Source organism: Oryctolagus cuniculus, chromosome 13 (assembly GCF_051225735.1).
Source record: "Oryctolagus cuniculus isolate XC-2025 breed Fujian yellow rabbit chromosome 13, ASM5122573v1, whole genome shotgun sequence".
In the NCBI taxonomy this organism is placed as follows: Eukaryota; Metazoa; Chordata; class Mammalia; order Lagomorpha; family Leporidae; genus Oryctolagus; species Oryctolagus cuniculus.
Window position 1 is genome coordinate 71,371,424 of NC_142879.1, and position 21,507 is coordinate 71,392,930.

A 21,507-nucleotide genomic window follows, 5' to 3' on the forward strand; every position below is an offset into this window, starting at 1 on the left:
TTTCAATATACCCGGCACATAGCCCTTTGTATATTGGTACAACTGCCCTAGAGTTGATGCCCTGAGGAAGGCTGACCTATTCTACAATCATATAACAGCATCAGTAAGGACAGGTAGCAGGTTCTAGAACTCGGTTGCTGATGAAAATGACAAGAGGTAGCTACAGTTCAAGAAAAGCAGCAGAGGCCACATGGAACCAATGTCATTTTCAGCATTCCCTGTGAGCTGTGTGGCTAAACAGAAACTGCGTACCTTGAGCAAGTAAGGAGCCCAGGGCCAGAGCTTCCGCTGTGGCCCAGTCTAAATTCGTTCCGCTCATCACTTTCTCCATTCTGGACTGTGAGACCGAGGGGGAGGAAAAAGGAAACTTTTCAGAGGCCGTATGTTTTTCCATGCTGAGGTCAAGATATGGAATGCATCAAGGGTAAGTGTCAACGACCCGATGCTGAATAGGAAGCACAGACAGATACATTAGAGTACAATAGGTATTATGTGCAGTTTTCAAACAGGCAAAGCAGGTGCACTTTGGGTGTCCTCTGTGGAGAGATGGAAGATGGAATCAGGGAGGGATTCATAGGGAACCATATTATGTTTCTTTTCCTTTTTTAAAAAGATTTACTTATTTATTTGAAAGGCAAAATAACAGAAAGAGAAGAAGAGAGAGAGAGAGAGGGAGATGAAGAGAGAGAGACAGAGACAGAGAGAGAGCTTTCATTCACTGGTTCACTCCCCAAAATGGCCGCAATGGCCAGGGCTGGCCCAGGTGGAAACCAGGAGCCAGGAGCTTCATCTGGGTCTCCTACATGGGTGGCAGGAGCCCAAGTAGCTTGGACCATCTTCTGCTGCATTTCCCAGGCCATTAGCAGGGAGCTGGATGAGAGGTGGAGCAGCCAGGACAGGAACCATCACTCATTTGGGATGCTGGCATCACAGGCAGTGACATGACCCACCAGGCCACAATGCCTGCAAAACTTTTTAAAAATAATTCAGAAGGCAAAGTTATTTCATATAAGCTTAAGGAAGATAAATACCTTTAATATTTTGTTCTCCTATGCTAGCGCGGAAAGCTTCATGTGTCAGAAAACCCCAACACCCGGCCAATCAGGATGGTCTGGCATTCTGCTGTTGAGAATGGGGTGCTGCCATCGTGCTGCAGAGGATTAAGCTGCCCACGGTCAAGCCACCACCTGCAATGCCTGCATCCTCTATCACCCCGCTATGTACTGTTTTCAGTCCAGGCTGCTCTGCTTCCAGTCCAGCTCCCTGCTAATGAGCCTGGAAAGCAGCAGAGGATGGCCAGATTACCTGGATCCTTGCCACTCATGTGGGGACCTGGATGGAGGTCTGGACTCCTCTGACTTTGGCCTGGCCCAACCATGGCTGTTGTGGCCATTTGGGGAGTGATCCAGCAGATGGAAGATCTCTCCTTCTCTCTCTATCTCTCTATTGCTCAGTCTTTCAAAATAAATGAATAGATCTTAAAAAATAAAAATAATAGGAAAAGCCTCAACATGTTTAAGGGTATAAATGATCACGTTTAGGGTACGTGTGCTATTTTTGTTTCTTTTATTTGAGCTACTTGAAAGAATTAAAACGCTTTCTGCTCACTGATGGATAAGACCAAACCAGACATTTGTGTATTTCTGTCTTTTGTACAACATGCATTATTCCATGCATATGTATTATATTAACATAAAGAAAGAAACAAATGGAGAAAATCTGAGTTAACCGAATGTCAATAGTAAGACACCACTAGGCTCAGTTCCTAGAACCTACTCATGTGCAGTGAGTATTTAGCAAATCAATCAGCCTATGGAAAAGACCAGACCAACATTGGTTCCTTTGCTGAGCAAGAAGTAAAGCAGTGGCCGGCGACTTGCACGCTCCCCACCTGGACATAGGTCTTTAGAAGGTGGCTGTGCATCTGCAGTTCCTTTGGGACCTCCACAGACTTCATGCCGACAAACTGCAGGAGGTCCACGGGCAGACCTGTATTCCAGGTGGTGATGCAAGCTTCGGGCTGAACCAGGCCCTGCCAGTGGGCCTGCAGGTGGGTGGCTGGGGGGCTGTAGTGGGTCATGTTAGTTAAGTGGTCATTTAGCTTGGCGTAGTAAGAGGCTTTTATTTCAGACACCTCCTCCTGGGTCATGAGTCCACTGGCAATCAGGTGCTCTGCATAGGTGTCAGGGATGCTCTTTCGGGCTCTGCCCAAGAAATAAAAGAGGAAAAAAATTCAAACTGATGTGTAAAAAAAAAATCTAAGAGGAAATATAGTCATTGTCAAAGGCCTTGCTAGAATGGCAGCACTATAAAAAGGCACTCAGGAAATGTTTTGGAATTAAAACAGGTGGTGGTTGCACAACATTGTGAATGTGATAGATAAATGTCCACTCTAATATAGTCAGTTTTAGGGGCTGGCATTGTGACATAGTTGGTAAAGCTACTGCCTGAGACACCAGTATCCCATATGGGCACTCGTTCCTGTCCTGATCACTCTACTTTTAGTCTAGCTAATAGCCTCGGAAAAGCAGCAGAAAATGGTCCATGTGTTTGAGCCCCTGCACCCAAGTGGGAGACCTGAAAGAAATTCCTGGATCCTGGCTTTTACATGGCCCAGCCCCAGCCTTTGTGGCCATCTGGGCAGTGAACCAGTGGGTGGAAGACCTAGCTCGCTCACTCTCTCTCTCTCTCACACACACACACACTCTGACTTTCAAATAAATAAATAAACAAATAAATAAATCTTTTTAGAAAAACTAGTCAATCATACATTATTCGACTTTCACCTAAATAAGTTAATTTAAAAAAACACAGATAAATAAAAGAAATGAAATTAATTAAGCAAAGGCAGTCATGTGAACAAACCTCTTGCAGGCAAGCAAAAGAGAAACAAATTTATCTTTATATACTTTCTTTCAGGCTTAAAGACTGATGGAGTGATTGACTGACTTGAAAGATAGAGTGACAGAGAGAGAGGGTGATTCAAAGGGAGAGAGATCTTCCATCTGCTGGTTCACTCTCCAAATAGCCACAACACCCATGGCTGGCCAGACCACGGCCAGGAGCCAGGAACTCCATCCTGGTCTCCAACCTATGTGGCAGGGGCCCAAGTACTTGAGCCATCTTCCACTCTTTCCCAGGCATGTTAGCAGGGAGCTGGATTGGAAGCTGAGTAGCCAGGACTCAAACCAGCCTCTGATTTGGGATGCTGGTATCACAAGCAGTGGCTTAATGACTGCACCACAACATTATCTTTATAAACTTTCATGGACATCCAGATAGAAATAATTAGTAGACTTGTGCAATGAATTGGTAACTTCTCGACAGACCCACATTATCACCCATTCAGCACCCCTTTTATTTCAAAATATACTGAACCCAAAATTGCTATCAACTGTTTCGGGTTACTCTAATAATCTGCATCTGAACATTGCAACGACAATAAAAGGCCATTCTACATTTGTATAAGACTTTATATAAAGTCTATTTATATATATTATCATATTTAATCCTGACAAAAGAGAGTCTGGCAAGATAGATTTTTTTAAATGGAGCCCTGAGTCACATTGAGTCACTGGACTGCTAAGTTCAGTGCTAAATGAGAAACCTGTTTTGTTCTTCCCAGAGCAGTGTCCTGCTACCTGTGAACAGTAAGGTATGTCAAGTGTCACGTTTATTGCTCTGCTTGAGAAAATAGAAGAGCAGGTACTTTCTAGTACCCAGGAAAGGAATATTCTACATAACATGTTCCCTCTCCATCACATTAACCTGCTGAGTCAGCACTGCCCAACAGGAATGCAACGTAAGTCACCTGTGTAATTTAAAATTTTCTGACAGTCATGTTGGAAAAGGTAAAACCAAACAGTGGAATTAATTTTAACAATTATTTTATTTAAGTCAACATATACCCAACATTGTCATTTCAGTATTGGTATTAAAACTTTTGACATTTTATGTTATACCTGATATGCCAAGTTTTCGGTATCTGGTGTGTACAGTATAGTTAAGGCTTATCTCCATCAGGAATGGCTGCATTTCAAGTGTTCAATAGCTTCTTAATGGCTAGTGGCTTCCTTACCAGATAGCATAGTCCTAAACCTTCACTAAAATCCCTGGTGTTACCTCTCGCCAGGGCACAAAGCAGATCTCCAGTTCACAGAGGAGAATTCTGGAGGTTCTATTTCTGACCATGCCAATGTCCTACTAAGTAGCTTCTGGCAAGGCCTTGCCTAAAGCCCTCCCACCTAGGACTCCCCACCTGCTAAATGAGTTGTTAAGTTGCCCACCCTCTGGCCAAAGAGGAAACACATGGAGTTTGAAGAACATGGGGAGACCCCCAGTGTGACCATCCCATTTTTCTAAGCATTGTTCCAATGTTAGCCTTCAGAATTCCATGTCTTAGGCAAACCAGGGAAGTTGGTCTCACTCCCTGAGAGTATCTATTAAAGACGATGATAATGCAGTTGCTACGGGGGAGAGAGAGCATGTAAAACGAAGGTTTTTAATCAGACCTGATGATTTTGTACATGACCGGGTTGGTGAAGAAAGGCTCATCCAGCTCATTGTGGCCCCACTGCCTGTAGCACAGTAAATCAACAATCACATCCTTGCGGAATCGGCGCTGGTATTCAAAAGCCAGCCGGGTGGCACGCACTACTTCCTCTGGGCTGTCTCCGTTGACATGGATGATGGCGCAGCCCACAAGCTTTCCTGAAGTAAGGAAGACAGAGATGAAGTGGGCCAGTCAACCTGGAATGATGTCAGCCCCTCCCCACATCCCACTGCCTGCACGGGGAGACAGCTGGGAGTCCGTCACAGGAAATTTGGCTTGGTTGCTAAGAATTTAAGCTTCAGGGTCCAGCTTTGTAACTTTTTTTTTTTTTTTTTTTGACAGGCAGAGTGGACAGTGAGAGAGAGACACAGAGAGAAAGGTCTTCCTTTTGCCATTGGTTCACCCTCCAATGGCCGCCGTGGCCCGGCCGGCGCGCTGCGGCCGGCGCACCACGCTGATCTGATGGCAGGAGCCAGGTGCCTCCTCCTGGTCTCCCATGGGGTGCAGAACCCAAGCACTAGGGCCATCCTCTACTGCACTCCCTGGCCACAGCAGAGAGCTGGCCTGGAAGAGAGGCAACCGGGACAGAATCCAGCGCCCCAACCGGGACTAGAACCCGGTGTGCCAGTGCCACGAGGCGGAGGATTAGCTTAGTGAGCCGCGGCACTGGCTAGAATGCATTTTTAGTACCTCTGTTAGACTAACCACAAAGAACTCACAGACTACCCTAAAATTCATCCAGTCCAGGCACCAGTTGTAGAAACAGAATCATTCACAACAGGTGACAGTTCTTGCACCTGAGAAATAGGGAATAGATAACAAAAGTCCCACTTGGCTGTTGACCGCCAAGTTCCACAGGTTAGAATAAGTTGACTTTGACTCTTTCCACCTTATTTCTAACTAGATTCTTTTACCAAATTTAGTAGCTGAACATATTCTTTATGAATAAGATCATGGGCATTCCATGTCTGAATATCCTAAAGATAATTACTCTAGTAATTGTGTCGCTCTCTGATTTCTACCAGATCTTGGAACTGGTTACTGAAGTCATTTGAGATTGCACACCCTCAGTTCCATCCTGGCCTTATTTCCTTGCATTTAGAGATCACATTGAGGGGCCAACACCATGGCACAGTCGGTTAATCCTCCACCTGCAGCGCCAGCATCCCATATGGGCGCCAGTTCTAGTCCCGGCAGCCCCTCTTCCAATCCAGCTCTCTGCTGTGGCCTGGGAAAGCAGTAGAAAATGGCCCAAGTTCTTGGGCCCCTGCACCCACATGGAAGACCGGGAAGAAGCACTTGGCTCCTGGCTTTGGATTGGTGCAGCTCCAGCTGTTGCTGCCACCTGGGGAGTGAACCAATGGATAGAAGACCTTTCTCTCTATCTCTCCCTCTCACCATCTATAATTCTATCTCACAAATAAATAAATAAAATCTTTAAAAATAAATAAATAAAAAATAGAGATCACACATTGAGACTTTAAAAAGAATCAACTTGGCAACACCATGGGTGACTTCTGATCCAAAATTTAAAATGGCACGAGCAGTGAGGCTCATTTTGTGTATACCAGAAATTTCTTGTCTGACCCAGTGACATCAATGCCTCCCTGTGTTACTTACCAATGTCACTAGAGTACAAGGAAGACCTCCCTCTTTCTGCTGGAGTGGTGTAACCCAGCTGGTTATTGACAATCAAATGGACACTCCCGCCAATTCTGAAATGTGGGAGATTAGACAGTGTAAATGTCTCAGGAACAATCCCTTGACCACAGAAAGAAGCATCACCATGAACCTAAACCAAAGGGGAATGAAAAAGAGAAAAGAAAAGCAACACATGGGATTAAGAAATCTAGGTTTTCAGAATGAATTGTTTTAAAATACTACTAAGAATAAAAACCACCACCCTCTCACTACTTCCATGCCCTCCTAAAAACATAGAGGTTACAGGGTTTCGAGCAGGGTTAGTCTGATCTCAAAAGAGCTTTCAAAGATGCTAAACCAGTCCTTTTCTTTGTACAGCCACCATCAGCTAACTCCTTCCTTCCACCCCTACCCACTGCCTATTCTCATTACTTTAGGAAACATTCCAGTGTCTATATGGCAGGATCATGGACAGCAGGACTGCTGGAGGTGAAAAAAAAATAGCTTTTCCTAAAGAAAAACCAGCTCTAGGAAATCGCGTAGGAAAACAGTCTGCAAGACAAGAGGAATAATGTGCCACACTGAAATCTTCCTCTCCCCATTCTCCTCGTGCCCTGACAAAGAGGCTCAGGGAGCTCACATTGTTACGACAGCTAGGTAAATGTCAACCTAAGGTTAGCTAGGTAAATGTGTCTAAGAGGGACAGAAAAAAGGAGAATTTTTAAAGAAAACGAATTTAGGGGCCAGCGCTGTGGCGTAGTGGGTAAAGCAGCCGCCTGCAGTGCCGGCATCTCATATGGGCACTGGTTCAAGTCCTGGCTGCTCCATTTCCAACCCAGCTCTCTGCTATGGCCTGGGAAAGCCATTACAAGATGGCCCAAGTCCTTGTGCCCTTGCCCCCGTGAGAGAGACCCAGAAGAAGCTCCTGGCTCCTGGCTTCAGATCAGCACAGCTCCAGCTGTTGCAGCCAATTGGGGAGTGAACCAGTGGATCAAAGACCTCTCTCTCTGCCTCTCCTCCTCTCTCTGTGTAACTCTTTCAAATAAATAAATAAATAAATCTTTTAAAAAAAAGGAAATGAATTTATGTGCAATGGATTGAGGAAACAAGTCTGGAAAGCAGGACCCAGCTTCTTGTCTGTCTCGTTAGCCCAAAATGTCCTTGGCTGTCCTTTATCGAAAGGAACTCACTGAATTGAGGGAGCGATACAGCTGGCCCAACAAGGTTCTAATCAGTGGACTGAAGGAGTCATTTGCTCCTCCAATAGATAAGAAGCTTGACAGCCAGCACTGTCCAGAATGATTTGTTCAGGGGAATTCCACATCCAGAAATCCCCTACCCAGACCTTCCTAGAAGAGGGAGGAGGGGAGAAGAAACGGGGGACCCACACTCATTTCCATAAAAATTCCAGCCTAAATGAGACTGGGCTCCCAGTCCTTTACCGAGACACCAGCCTGGTCTAGGAGTCTCTGTCTTTACTTTTTGGTAAAACTTGGCTAAAATCACCCTCTTGTCTGCGTGTTGGCCTCATACTTTGTGGTTGATGGAACAAGTTTCCAGGGTTCAAATCAGTGGCAACAACAGAACTCAACCCTTGTTACCATGCTGAACAGAAAGGAGAGTGAAGTGACAGCAAAGACAAGGTGACAAGGGAGAAAAGATATCACACACAAGCGAACAGGAGACAGGAGGAAAACACAAAATATTATTATGAGTGAATATTGAAAATGTGCTACCCTTCCAGAACATCTGAAATCTGCTAGATAACAGTAGCTTCATAAAACCTCTTAGACACAGTGGTAGAGGAAACTTTTTTAAGAGGTTATTTATTGGAAAGGCAGAGTGAGAGAGAGAGAGATATTTTTCTATCTGCTGGTTTATTCCCCAAATGGGTACCACAGCCAGGTCTGAGCCAAGCTGAAGCCAGGAGCCAGGAACTCCATCCTGGTCTCTCACATAGGTGGCAGGGGCCCACCTCTGATGCCTTCTCAGGCACGTTAGCAGGAAGCTGGCTCAGACTAAAGCAGTTGCAACTACAGACTCCTGCTTAGGACAGAGATGCGGCCTTAGATACTCCTCTCCTTGTTCAATCCCTGTTGGTTCATTTTCTTGAAATAATGATCAAGTGTTTCCACATGAAAAAGAAGAGGAAGAGGAGGAGGAGGAGGGGAATGGAAAGGAGGGGAAGGAGGTATGGGACAGGGAGGAGGAAGAAGAAGAAAAAGAGGAGGAGGAGGAGTTGGCTAAAGTGGCACTCTGTTGCCAGTGTTGCAAGCAGCCGCGTAACCCACTGCACCACAATTCTGGCCCTGAGGGTGAGGGTGAGGGTGAGGGTGAGGGTGAGGGTGAGGAGTGGGGAATTTTTTTTCTTGAGTTTAAAGTAAATAATGAGAGGGACCAGCATTGTGGCACTTTAGGTTAAGCCACTGCTTACAATGCCAGCATCCCATATCGCAGCAGCAGTTTGAGTCCCTGCTGCTCCACTTCCAATCCAGCTCCCTGCTAATGCACCTGGGAAAGCAGCAGATGATGACCCAAATACTTGGGCCCTTGCCATCCACATGGGAGACCCAGCTGGAGTTCTGGGCTGCTGGTTTTGGCCTGGCATGGCCTTGGCTATTGTAGCCATTTGGGGAGTGAACCAGCAGATAGACGATCTCTGTCTCACTGCCTTTCAAATGTGTGATTGTATAAATCACCTGTAAGTTCTGGTACTACACAGTAGCCAGTTAAAAAACCACTGAAGTACCTGGGTTCTATACCCAGTTCCACTCCTGGCTCAAGCTTCCTGCTAATGCAGATCCTGGGAGTTAGTGGTGATGATTCTAGTAATTCTAGGAATTCCTGCCATCCACTTGGAAGACCTAAATTGAGTTCATGGCTCCTAACTTTGGCCTGATCTTGTCCCAGCTCTGGCTGTTGCAGGCATTTGGGGGAGTAAACGAGCACCTAGGAGCACACTCTCTATGTTTATATCTGTTTATCTATCTGTCTCTGTCTCGTCCTCTCTGTTTCTCAAAATGAAAGTTTAAAAATGTATACTAAAATTTTACAAAATAAATAAAAAACAGCAAATTGCTTTTGATAAAAAAATGTATAATATCCAGCTGCACCAAAATCAAGGAGTTTCTGAAAAAAGAATGCTCTGCACCCTTTGGTCCTGGGCTATGAGATTTCTTGTGGGGCAATGACACGGAGGAGACCAGTTCAGCAGCCTCTTCCACACCTTTCAAGTGTTAGAACAGAGGTGTGGCTTGTGTTACCTGATCACATCTCTAAGTCAGCAGAGAGAGAAGGAGAGAGAGAGAGAGGTCTTCCATCTGCTGGTTCACTCCCCAGATGGCCACAATGGCTGGAGCTGAGCTGATCTGAAGCTAAGAGCCAGGAGCTTCTTCCAGGTCTCCCATACAGGTGCAGGGACCCGAGGACTTGGGCCATCCTCTACTGCTTTCCCAGGCCATCAGCAGGGTGCTATATCGGAAGTGGAGCAGCTGGGACTTGAACTGGCACTCATATGGAATACCGGCACTGCAGGTGGCGGCTTTACCAGCTACGTCACAGTGCTAGCCCCAAGAGTGAGGGTCTTAAAACACGCACAAGGGGCCAGTGCTATGGCACAGTAGGTTAACGCCCTGGCCTGAAGCACCAGCCTGGGCACTGGTTCGAGACCTAGCTGCTTCACTTCCAATCCAGCTCTCTTCTATGGCCTGGGAAAACTGTAAGAAGATGGCCCAAGTCCTTGGGCCCCTGCACCCACGTGGTAAACCCAGAAGAAGCTCCTGGCTCCTGGCTCCTGGCTTCAGATCAGCACAGCTCTGGCCATTGCAGACAATTGGGGAGTGAACCATCGGATGAAAGACATTCTCTCTCTCTCTCTCTCTCTCTCTCTCTCTCTCTCTGCTTCTCCTCTCTCTGTGTAACTCTGACTTTCAAATAAATAAATAAATCTTTAAAAAAATGCACAAAAGCTGGGCAAGGTGGAGGTGGATGCTCCTCAGTCAGACACATCAGGGGAGTTCTGACACACACACACAGGAGCAAAATTAAGAATTCACTTTCGGGTTGGGAGTTGTGGTGCAGCGTGTTAAGCCACTGCTTGAGACACTGGCATTCATATCAAAGCTCCAGTTCAAGTCCTGGGTGTTCTGCTTCTGATCCAGCCATCTGCTAATATTCATGGGAAGGCAACAGAAGAGTAAGTAACCCATGTGCAGGACTAAAAGGAGTTCCTGGCTCCTGACTCCCAGAAAGGGCCCTTATAGTCATCTAGGGAGTGATCCAGAAGACAGAAAATTCTCTCTCTTTGTATATGTGGTCTCTCTCCCTCTCTCTGTCACTCTGCCTTTCAAATAAGTAAATAAATATTTAAACAAATAAATAAAAGGGCCGGCGCCACAGCTCACTTGGCTAATCCTTCGCCTGCAGCACCGGCACCCCGGTTTCTAGTCCCGGTTAGGGTGCCGGATTCTGTCCTGGTTGCTCCTCTTCCAGTCCAGCTCTCTGCTGTGGCCCGGGAAGGCAGTGGAGGATGGCCCAAGTGCTTGGGCCCTGCACCCGCATGGGAGACCAGGAGGAAGCACCTGGCTCCTGGCTTCTGATTGGCACAGCGGGCCGGCCACAGCGCGCCAGCTGTGGTGGCCATTTGGGGGGTGAACCAACGGAAAAAGGAAGACCTTTCTCTCTGTCTCTGTATCTCTCTCACTGTCTAACTCTGCCTGTCAAAAAATAAATAAATAAATAGGAGGAATTCACTTTCATTCGGTCCAGGACTAAGATTTACTGACAACAGGTAGAAAAAGTAGCACTGTATCTCACCCACCATCTTTTGATGGGCTTCAGATTTGGACTCCCCATAAGAAATCAGAACCGTGTGCCGGAGCAAGGCAAGACACGCACAGACACAGCAGGGCAAGTTGCTGTTGGCACAGAAAGTAGACAAACGAGGGCAGTCAACTTCTCATCCTTGTAAGAAAACATTTTCACCTCTTCCTGCACAAGTCAGTCTTAACATCAGTTTAGTACACACACACACACACACACACACACACACTGGATAAATGTGAACAACTAAAATAGTTGAGAATTAAGTCAGGTAAAAGGTAAGGAGAAAGTCTGGCTAACAATTTGAAGGCTGCTATTTAGAAATAACCATATCATAATCAAATCCAATTTTGTCTACCCTTGTTCATTCGCTGCCAGTTTCTGGCTCATGAAAAATGAACATGAATAGGATAAGGTAGCTTTGTATGCAAAGAATATTCTGTTATCTTATATATTTCTTATTTCTGTGGGGTTTGAAGACTTGATTACTGAAGACCACAATTAGTTATCCCCTCAATAGATAAAGGTTTGTACTGAAATGAATTTTCATAGAATAAACTCTGATGACTCACAGGCCAAATCTCTACAAGATACTTGTTGGAGTACCAAAACCTGGGGAGCAGGTGAAGAAAGAAATCCACTGATAATTTGCATTGTTTGTCTTAATGACAAAGGCCCTTGTTTTTAAACAAACAAGCAAAGTAAATATACACTTTATGCATTGTTAGATATATATCTAAAACACATGGTTTAGATGACCCTGCTTTCATTTCTTTCTTTCTTTCTTTCTTTCTTTCTTTCTTTCTTTCTTTCTTTCTTTCTTTCTTTCTTTCTTTCTTTCTTTCTTTTTCTATTTTGATGAGAGGCAGAGTTACAGAGAGAATGCGAGGAACAGACAGAGAAAGAAGGAAGTCTTCCATTTGTTGGCTTACTCTCCGAATGACTGCAATAGCTGGAGCTGGACCAGGCCAAAACCAGGAGCCAGGGAGCTTCTTCCAGGTCTCCCACGTGGGTGCAGGGGCCTCAGAACTTGGGCCATCCTCCGCTGCTTTCCCTGGGCACATTAGCAGGGAGCTGGATCAGAAGTGGAACAGGCAGGACTCAAACAGAGCCCATATGGACACTGGCCCTGCAGTGGCTTTATCCACTACACCATGGCACCGGCTTCAAGGACCTTGCTTTCAGAGAAGCAATGACATCCGTCCTCTTAGAAGTAGCAGTGCGGGCCAGTGTTTTGGCAGTGTGAACTGCTGAATATGGCAGCATCCCATGTGAGCACCAGTTCAAGTCCCAGCTGTACCACTTCTAGTCTGGCTCCCTCCTAATGTGCCTGGGAAAACAGCAGAAGATGGCCTGAGTGTTTGGGCCTCTGCACTTGCATGGAACAGCAGGATAGAGTTCCTATCTTCCACCTTTAGCCTAGTCCAGTCCCAGCTACTACAGCCATTTGGGGAGTTTACTAGCAGATGGAAGAGCTCTCTCTGTGTCTCTCCCTCTGACTCTGTAACCCTGCTTTTCAAGTAAATAAATATAAAAAAATACAACAACAACAAAAAAGTAGCAGTGATGCCCACAGATGTACCCTTCAATTAATCACAACTCAGTTGCTTTGGGACTGCAACTCACAACTGCTATTAACTTGTAAAAGTGACCCCAGAATCTTCAGTTCCCAATCTTGAATGCCTGCAATCTCCCTTCTGACGTCCCGACCCCAGCCTTCTTTCTCTGACCTCACTTCCTGGAAGTTATGAGTACCTGCAGGCAAATGACTTTGTCTCCAGGCCGAGCGGAACTGTCTGGAGAGTAGTCGCCATCTTGTCGGGACTGCTGCCTGCCCCGGGTTTTCCCAACAGCCACAGGATTCACAGCTTCGAGGTGCGATGGGTTGGGGAGCATTGTGACGTGGAGGGGACTGGGTGCGCCCAGGTCCAGGTCCACAGAGGATGTCAGGTGAGACAGGACATCTCCAATGGCTGAGAGACTTTCTGGAAACTCACTTAAGCCTCGCATTTTCCGGAACATCAACTGTTATGGGCATACACACACAAGGAAGAAGTCTTCTATCACAGCGGCGAGGAAGGGAGGACAAACTTCACATACATGCTTTTATAACAAATTGCTTGGAACTATTTAGGGAATTTCAGGATTAAGAGGTTCCAACAATTTTTTTAGCAGATTTTCTTTCCTTCCTTCCCTCCTTCTTGCTTTTCATTTTATTTGAAAGGCAAAGAGACAGACACAGAGAGATCTTCCATCTGCTGGTTCATTCCCCTAATGCCCACAACAGCTGGGGTTCAGCCAGGCTGAAGTCGGGAGTCTGGAACTGGAACCACAGGGATGGCAGGGGCCCCACTGCTACCTGAGCAGTCACTGTTGCCACCTAGGGTGAGCGTTATCGGGAAGCTGGAATCTGTGGCAGAGCTAGGATTCGAACCCAGCCAATAAGGAGCACAGGCATCCCACGCAGTATCATAACCAGCGCATCAGATGTCTGCCAATACTTTTAAAGGGGATCTAACGTGAGAAAAATGCAAAAGTACCTATGGGTTGCAATCAACTTTTCTTAATCCACTTTTCTTAAACACACTTGCTAAAATATATTTATTACGGCGGGCTTTGGGTGTTGTAGTTAAGACACCACCTGGGGGCACACCCACATGCTCCCATGCCATATCAGACAGCATCTGGATTCAAGTCCTGGCTCCCCTCCTAATTCAGTTTCCAGCTAATGTGCACCCTGGGGAGCAGCAGGATGGCTCATATAGTTGGGATCGAGTGTCCAGGTTCTGGCCTTGTCCCAGCCATTGCGAGCATTCAGAGAGTGAACTAGCAGATGTGAGAGCTCTCTGTCTTTCTGTCTCTCTGCTTAAAAAAAAAAAAAAAAAAAAGTCTTAAAAATAATACATTTGTTTAAAAACCTTTGTAATATTCATTTCATTAGCGGTAAGGAGGAAACAAATAGAACAGAACGTAATCCCATTTATACAGGGGATAAGGTATACTACTCACCTCAAGTCAGACCTAAAGGCTTACATTGTCCAATTCCCCCCAAAATTCCTCTGCACATATTCCCCCACTCTATTGTCACAGTCTTCTGTGACATAGATGTTATTACCGATTTTGAAAATGAATAAACAAGGGAAGGCAAATCAACTGTTAAAGATCCTTGGTTAGTAAATAACAAAGCTGGGTCCCATAGCAAGGCATTTGACAAGAATATCTGATTATTTTAAATCATCCAAACTCTCAGAAAGACCCCAAAACTTCTCTAGCTTGCAAGAGCTTACTGATGTCTCCTACCTAAAGATAGGAGTATATATAGTCACCCAGTGTAGGGGTGGATGTGTATATACATGTGTGTGTCTCTGTGTGTGTGTTTCTTATAAACATGCAATTTAAAAAAAAATATATATTTTATCTATTTATCTGAAAGGCAGAGTTAGATAGAGGCAGAGGCAGAGACAGAGACAGAGATGTCTTCCATCTGCTGGTTCACTCCCCAAATGGCAGCAACGGCCGGAACTGGGCCGATCTGAAGCCAGGAGCCAGGAGCATCTTCCCGGTTTCCCACGCGGGAGCATGGGCCCAAGGACCCAGGCTGTCCTCCACTGCTTTCCCAGGCACACCAGCCAGGGGGCTAGATCAGAAGTAGGGCAGCTGGACTGGAACCAGTGCCCAGTTGGGATGCTGGAATAATAGGTGGTGGCTTTAACTGCTTATGCCATAGCACCAGCCCCTAAACATATAATTTACAACAAATTCTGCATCTTGGGGCAAATTTTGTCTAGAAGATTTAGGAAAAAAATCTTTGATCTAAGAATTTCAGCATGTATTTAAGCACATACCATCATCTGTCAACCTTTTCAGTCTGTCACATTCTATCTTTCTAAGATATGTGTCTCTTAAAAGCTGATTGGAGGGGCTGGTGCTGTGGTGTAGCAGGTAAAGCAACCTCCTGTGGTGCTGGCATCCCTTATAGGTGCCGGTTTGAGTCTCAGCTGCTCCGCCTCTGATCCAGCTCTCTGCTATGGCCTAGGAAAGCAGTAGAAGATGGCCCAAGTCCTTGGACCCCTGTACCCGTATGGAGACCTGGAAGAAGCTCCTGACTGGCTCAGCTCCAGCTGTTGTGGCCATTTGGGGAGTGAAACAGCAGATGGAAGATCTTTCTCTCTGTCTGTCTGTATGTCTCTGTCTCTGTAATGCTACCTCTCAAATAAATAATAATTCTTTAAAAAACAAGAAAAGCTGATTACCATCAGAACAAGTGAGGTATGGGTGATCATGGCAAAGACTGGCCCTTAGACACAACACCATGTATATTTTCTAATGGTATTAAATCTAAGATAGCCTTCCATGAGCTTCAACAGCCCTTTAACGTTTACAGTTGTTTTTAAATCCCCTGGATGAGAACAGTAGTGAGATTACCTATGCACCATGGTCAAAGCTTTGTTAAATATCAGGTCTCTCTAACGTTCCCTGACATGAAAATCTTCACTCCTGCCTCTCAAACCTTTGAGAAATTTACAAAGCAGCTGAGCTGGACTGAACAGGAACACCAAGATCCAACTGCTTTTAAAAGCACTCACTCATTTGTGTGGCCTGTTGAAATGACAATGTATTATTGGTTTCTAGTACAGTCTGTTATTGACTCTGCACATAAATGGACCTGTGTCTTCCTGGAAGGCAAAATTGCAAAGATCTTTGCGTTCATTTGAACAATTTGTATTAAATGAAAAGCAGACTCCAGCGAACAGAATTCAACCATTCACATCATCCTTGAGGACACCAAATAACCTCTAACTTCGAGAGAGTTAGAGAGGAGAGAGAATAAGGATACACAGCAAGTCAACCTAAATAGCAGGTCCAACTGTCAACATCAAGTTCTGTCAATCAACTAAACTACTCCCTGGACCAAGCACTCTTAGGCTTTCAAGAAGGAATGGTTATTGTGTTCATCAGTTTGATCCTGAAACAGTCAACTGTACAGTGCTGGTAAGAGACACAGGAAACAGCCTTACCTCTGGAGGGAACTGCAGAAGGCCGGTCAGTAGATTGAGCCTCCCTCTGTGGGGCATCCCAATAATGACATCGCTTATCCCACTGTAGGCCGCCATTTTCAGCAGCTCATGGAAAAAGCCCATCATGCTTTCAGCCCCTTCGCCTCCATACCGCTTCACCGTGGCAAACTTGGTGGCCAAAAAGTGGTCAAACTCCTATGGAACATCACGCCAGACATGAGCTGCCAGCAGATGGCCTGCTACCCGGGTGAAAGGCAGACAAGGTTATGTGTGCTGTGAGAGGGCTCCACACTACTCCAGTAGCTGCTGCACTGCCCTTCCACTACCTGGAGGAGAGGAAGGCAGAAGCAACGGGGCAAAGCTCTGCCATGGACCCTGGATGGCAGCAGGGGCCGCCAAGAGGAGAACCCGAGTGGGAGAATCACGTAGCCCCAGAGGAAGGCCCTCAGGATGAGCATTCCCCTAGACCAGGGGCCAGGCCTTGGATTCCTCCTGCCCTTCCCAGTACTGCAGTCCTAGTTAATAGGGTCACAAACCATCCAACCACCCGGACTCTAGGGAAGAGGCTTCTGGTCATCTTGACAGGCCCGAGTCCTCACCACAGCCCAGGTAGAGATTCAGATCCCCTGACTGTATCCATCATAGTCTTCCATCTCTTCCAATAATAAAGAGAAGTGAGATCTGAAGGATTGTGTCATTTATATACAGAGCATATAAATATATGAAAAGTATTTTAATGCTACAGAGAACCACAATAGCTTGATTGTTTAATGGTGATCCACTTTCTTTCTTTTTTTTTTTTTTTCTGTTCAGGATAAAGTGGAGATTATCATATTGTTTGTCGTGTTGAGCCAATGGGTATAAGTGCAGAATTAATAGCTTCATTCCCTCGCTTCAGTAGTTACAGGTGTTTGTAGGAAATGAGCTGACCTAGTCCACTGATGCTACCTTCTGCTTTTGTACCTGAGATTCCAGCATTAGCTTTGACAGATGTTTTCGCTCTTCTGTGGTAAATGTTTCCTTGTTTAGCTCTTCAAACCTCTTGGAAAACCAGTCTTTCTCTTCCTGGCTTTGAAGTTGGGAGGTTTCAATAGAAATTTGCCCACAGTAGATTTCATTGAGATAGGCTAATACTTCCTCAAGGGAGGCCTCTTCCTTCCCCATGTTCAATAATCCTATGATAAAGAATCAAAAGGAACATTATAAAGAAAAATCAACCATATAGAAAATTAACTCAAAAACACATAAAAATAATTACCTCAGAGCATTTTTTTTTAAGATTTATTTATTTATTTGAAAGGCAGATTACAGAGAGGCAGAGGCAAAGAGAGAGAGAGAGAGAGAGAGAGAGAGAGAGAGAGGTCTTCCATCTGCTAGTTCATTCCCCAAATGGCTGGTGCTGGGCCAATCCAAGTCAGGAGCTTCTTCTGGGTCTCCCATGCAGGTACAGGGATCCACGCACTTAGGCAATCTTTTTTTTTTAGTTTTTAATTTTTTGGGGGAGGGGAACTTCCTACATTTTTAAAAAAAGATTTTATGTATTTATTTGAGAGGTAGAGTTGCAGACAGTGAGAAGCAGAGACAGAGAGAGAGGTCTTCCTTCCATTGGTTCACTCCCCAGATGACCGCAACAGCCACAGCTGCGCCGATCCAAAGCCAGGAGCCAGGTGCTTCTTCCAGATCTCCCATGTGGGTGTAGGCACCCAAGCACCTGGGCCATCCTCCACTGCCTTCCCAGGCCATAGCAGAAAGCTGGACTGGAAGAGGGGCAGCCGGGAGTAGAACAGGCAGCCATGCCAGCGCCTCAGGTAGAGGATTAATCTACTGTGCCACAATCTTTGCTGCTTTCCAAGGCCACAGAGAGCTGGATAGGAAGTGAAGCAACCAGATCTCAAACCGGCACCCATATGGGATGCCCGCACTGCAGGCGGCGGCTTTACCCACTATGCCAGAGCACCGGCCCCAGCAATTCATTATTAATAACTAGAGTCATGTTCAAAGCTTAACTAGATTTTAATTTTTTTTTAGATTTATATATTTATCAGGGATGGCACTGTGGTACAGCAGATAAGCTGCCACCTTCAACACTGGCATCCCATATGGTCACCAGTTAGAGTCCTGGCTGCTCCATTTCTGATCCAGGTCTTTGCTAATGTGCCTGGGAAAGCAGCGGAAGATGGCCCAAGTGTTTGAGCTACTGCACCCACATGGGAGACCCAGAAGAGGCTCCTGGCTTCATCCTGGCCCAGATATGGCTATTGTGGCCATCTGGGGAGTGAACCAAAAGATGGAAGATCTCTCTCTCTCTCCCTCTCTCTCTCTGTAACTCTTTCAGTTAAATAAATAAACCTTTAAAAATATATATTTATTTACTTATTTGAAAGGCAAAGCTAGAGAGAGAGAGAGGGAGGGAGGGAGGGAGAGAGAGAGAAAGATCTTCCATCTGCTGCCTCACTCCTCAAATGGCCAGAGACAGGCCAGTCCAAAGCCAGGAGTCAGGAGCTTCTTCCAGGTCTCCCACATAGGTGCAGGGGCCCAAGGATCTGGGTTTTCTTCCACTGCTTTACCAGGCACATTAGTAGGAAGCCGGATCAGAAGCAGAACAGCTGGGACTTGAACAGCGCCCATAAGGGATGCAGGCACTGCAGACAGCAGCTTAACCTACTGTGCCTCAGCGCCAGCTCCTTGTCTAGATGTTTCAAAACCTAAAAACATGGTCAATAGTCATGAAGTAAGGACTAGAGTTGTGGCATAACGGTTTAAGCTGCTTCCTGTGACACCAGCATCCCATATGAGCACAGGTTCAAGCCCCAGCTGCTCCACTTCTGATCCAGCTCTGTGCTAACACATCTGAGATTACTGCTTCTGGCTAAAATCAAGTGTAATACACCCGAGAAATCAGTGGAGGAAGGCCCAAGTCCTTGGGCCCCTGCCTTATGTGGAAGACCTGAGTGAAGCTCCTGGCTCCTGGCGTTGGCATGGCCCAGTCCTGGCCATTGTGGCCATTTGGGGGAAAAAGAGTCACAAAGTAGCAAAACCAAGAGTTTTTACTTCAATTCAAGTTAAAATTCAAATTTTTCTTTTCATCTACTTTAATCCATATGTCCTTGGGCTGGCGATGTGGCTCACTTGGCTAATCCTCCACCTGCGGCACAAGCACCCCGGGGTTCTAGTCCCACTTGGGATGCCGGGTACTAGTCCTGGTTGCTCCTCTTCCAGTCCAGCTCTCTGCTGTGGCCCGGGAGGGCAGAGGAGGATGGCCCAAGTGCTTGGGTTCCTGCACCCGCATGGGAGACCAGGAGGAAGTACCCGGCTCCTGGCTTCAGATCGGCGCAGCGCCGGCTGTGGCGGCCATTTGGAGAATGAACCAATGGAAGGAAGATCTTTGTCTCTCTCTCTCACTGTCTATAACTCTCTCTCTGTCTCTCTCACTGTCTAACTCTGCCTGGAAAAAAAATTAAAAATAAATAAATAAATCCATATGTCCTATCTTAATCTGAAGTATTTATGTACCAAAATGTTCAAGTCTTTTTAATATTGATAATGTAAGGTCTATCATTGAACAGTTAAAAATAAAGCAAAGTTAACAGCAAAGCAAGGAGGTCAGCATTGTGGTAGAGCAGGTTAAGCTGCCACCCGAGACAGCTGCATCAGCTCAAGTCCCTGCTACTCTGCCTCTAGTGCAGCTCCCTGCTAACGTCCTGGGAAAGCAGCAGAAGATGGCCCAAGTCCTTGGGCCCTTGCCACCTCCATGGGAGACCCAGAGGAGTGCCTGGCTCTTGGCATCAGCCAGGCCCGGCCCTGACCACTGTGGCCATTAGGGAAATGAACTAATGATGGAAAATCTCTCTCTCTGTAACTGCCCTTCTGATAAACAAAGATGCAAATCTTTTTTAAAAGGTATAGTTGGGGCTGGCACTATGGCATAGTAGGTAAAACTGCCGCCTGCATCCCATATGGGCACTGGTTCAAGCCCTGGTTGCTCCACTTCCAATCCAGCTCTCTGCTTTGGCCTGGGACAGCAGTGGAATATGGCCCAAGTGCTTGGGCCCTGCACTCTGGAAGACACTCCTGGTTCCTGGCTTCAGATCAGCTCAGCTCCAGCCACAGCAGCCATCTGGGAAGTGAATAAGCAGATGGAAGACCTCTCTCTCTCTCTCTCTGCCTCTGCCTCTCTGTAGCTCTTCCTTTCAAATAAATAAACAAATCTTTTTTTTTATAAAAAGGTAGTCATGTCTTCTGTTTTTTCTAAAAAACAGAAATACAAAAGCAACACTTTAAGGTAAAAAGAAATCTCCCTGAAAGTCAAAGAAGGGGGAGGCTTGTGCACGGCCTGAGCTACACAGCAAACCTGCAACACAAGTTTAACCAACCAATATTTACTTATGTTACTTGTAGTTTCTCACAATATGATTTAGATGTTTGATATTGGTTAACAGGCAACTTATAAAAATTGTTCTGTATATTGCGTAAGTTCTCTGTGCCTCACTTTTTAATCTAGACAGTAGGCACATTCAAGGTCACTCAGAGGTTAGTCATGAAGATGTAGTGAGGAAAAAACAATCTGAATGTCCACCAATGGATGAATGAACAAAATATGGTATGGCCATTCAACTGAATATTATTAAGCCACATAAAGGAATGAAGTATTGATTTCATGGATTACCCTTGAAAACATTATGTGAGATGAAAGGAGCCAGACACAAAAGGCCACATGTGATTTATATGTAATGTCCACAATAGGTAATTCCACCATCACAGAAACTAGATTATCAGCTGCCAGGCAGTAGGGAGATGCAGGATGGCGAGCTATGGTGTTTCCTTTGGGGTGGTGGAAACATTCTGGAACTAGATTGATGGCTGCCTGCATTAAAGCATAACATGAGGGGATGGCATCATTGGGCAGCAGGTTAAGCCATGACCTGCAGTGGTGGCATCCCATATGGGCACCAGTTCGAGTCCCAGCTGTTCTACTTCCAATCCAGTTCCCTGCTGGTGGCCTGGGAGAAGCTGCAGAGGATGGCCCAAGTGTTTGGTACCTTGCCACCCACATGGGAGACTCAGATGAAGCTCCTGGCTCCTGGCTTTGGCCTGGCTCACTGCTGGCCATTGCAGCCATCTTGGGGATGAATCAGTAGATGGAAGATCTCTCTCTCTCTCTCTCTCTGTAACTCTGATGTTCAAAGTAGAAAAATAAATGTTTAAAAAATAAAGAAAAGAAAAGAAAAAAAGTACAGCATAATGTAGGATCCCAAGATCATGACCGGCAGTCAAGGCCAAAGCTGGTTTCTTTTCTTTATTTTATTTTATTTTATTTTATTTTTTTCATTTTATTTGAAAGAGAGAGACAAACAGACAAAGATCCTCCACCTGCTAGCTCATTTCCCATGTACCTACAACTGCTAACATGGAGCCAGGCTGAGGACAGGAGACCAGACCTCAATCTGTTTCTCCTGTGGGTGGCAAGGACCCAAG

At 45.8% G+C, this 21,507-nt stretch overlaps 1 protein-coding gene across 6 annotated transcripts in view; it reads right to left on the bottom strand.

Annotated features, from left to right (window-relative positions):
• Positions 1–21,507, bottom strand: part of DHTKD1 (dehydrogenase E1 and transketolase domain containing 1) — a 59,725-nt gene that overhangs the window by 22,935 nt on the left and 15,283 nt on the right. Inside the window, exons 2-9 of one of the 6 annotated variants that reach the window (XM_089311756.1) lie at positions 16,996–17,207; positions 16,033–16,227; positions 12,770–13,039; positions 11,013–11,109; positions 6,173–6,344; positions 4,512–4,710; positions 1,892–2,204; positions 253–337 (exon numbers count right to left, since the gene is read on the bottom strand). In XM_089311756.1, the coding sequence (XP_089167882.1) occupies positions 253–337; positions 1,892–2,204; positions 4,512–4,710; positions 6,173–6,344; positions 11,013–11,109; positions 12,770–12,828 (925 nt within the window). In that variant the 5' untranslated portion in view covers positions 12,829–13,039; positions 16,033–16,227; positions 16,996–17,207. Of the gene's footprint in view, positions 1–252; positions 446–1,891; positions 2,205–4,511; positions 4,711–6,172; positions 6,345–11,012; positions 11,110–12,769; positions 13,040–16,032; positions 16,272–16,995; positions 17,208–21,507 lie in introns of those variants that run through there. The other 5 variants (XR_016219124.1, XM_002717511.6, XM_089311757.1 and 2 more) reach the window with 5 other exon arrangements.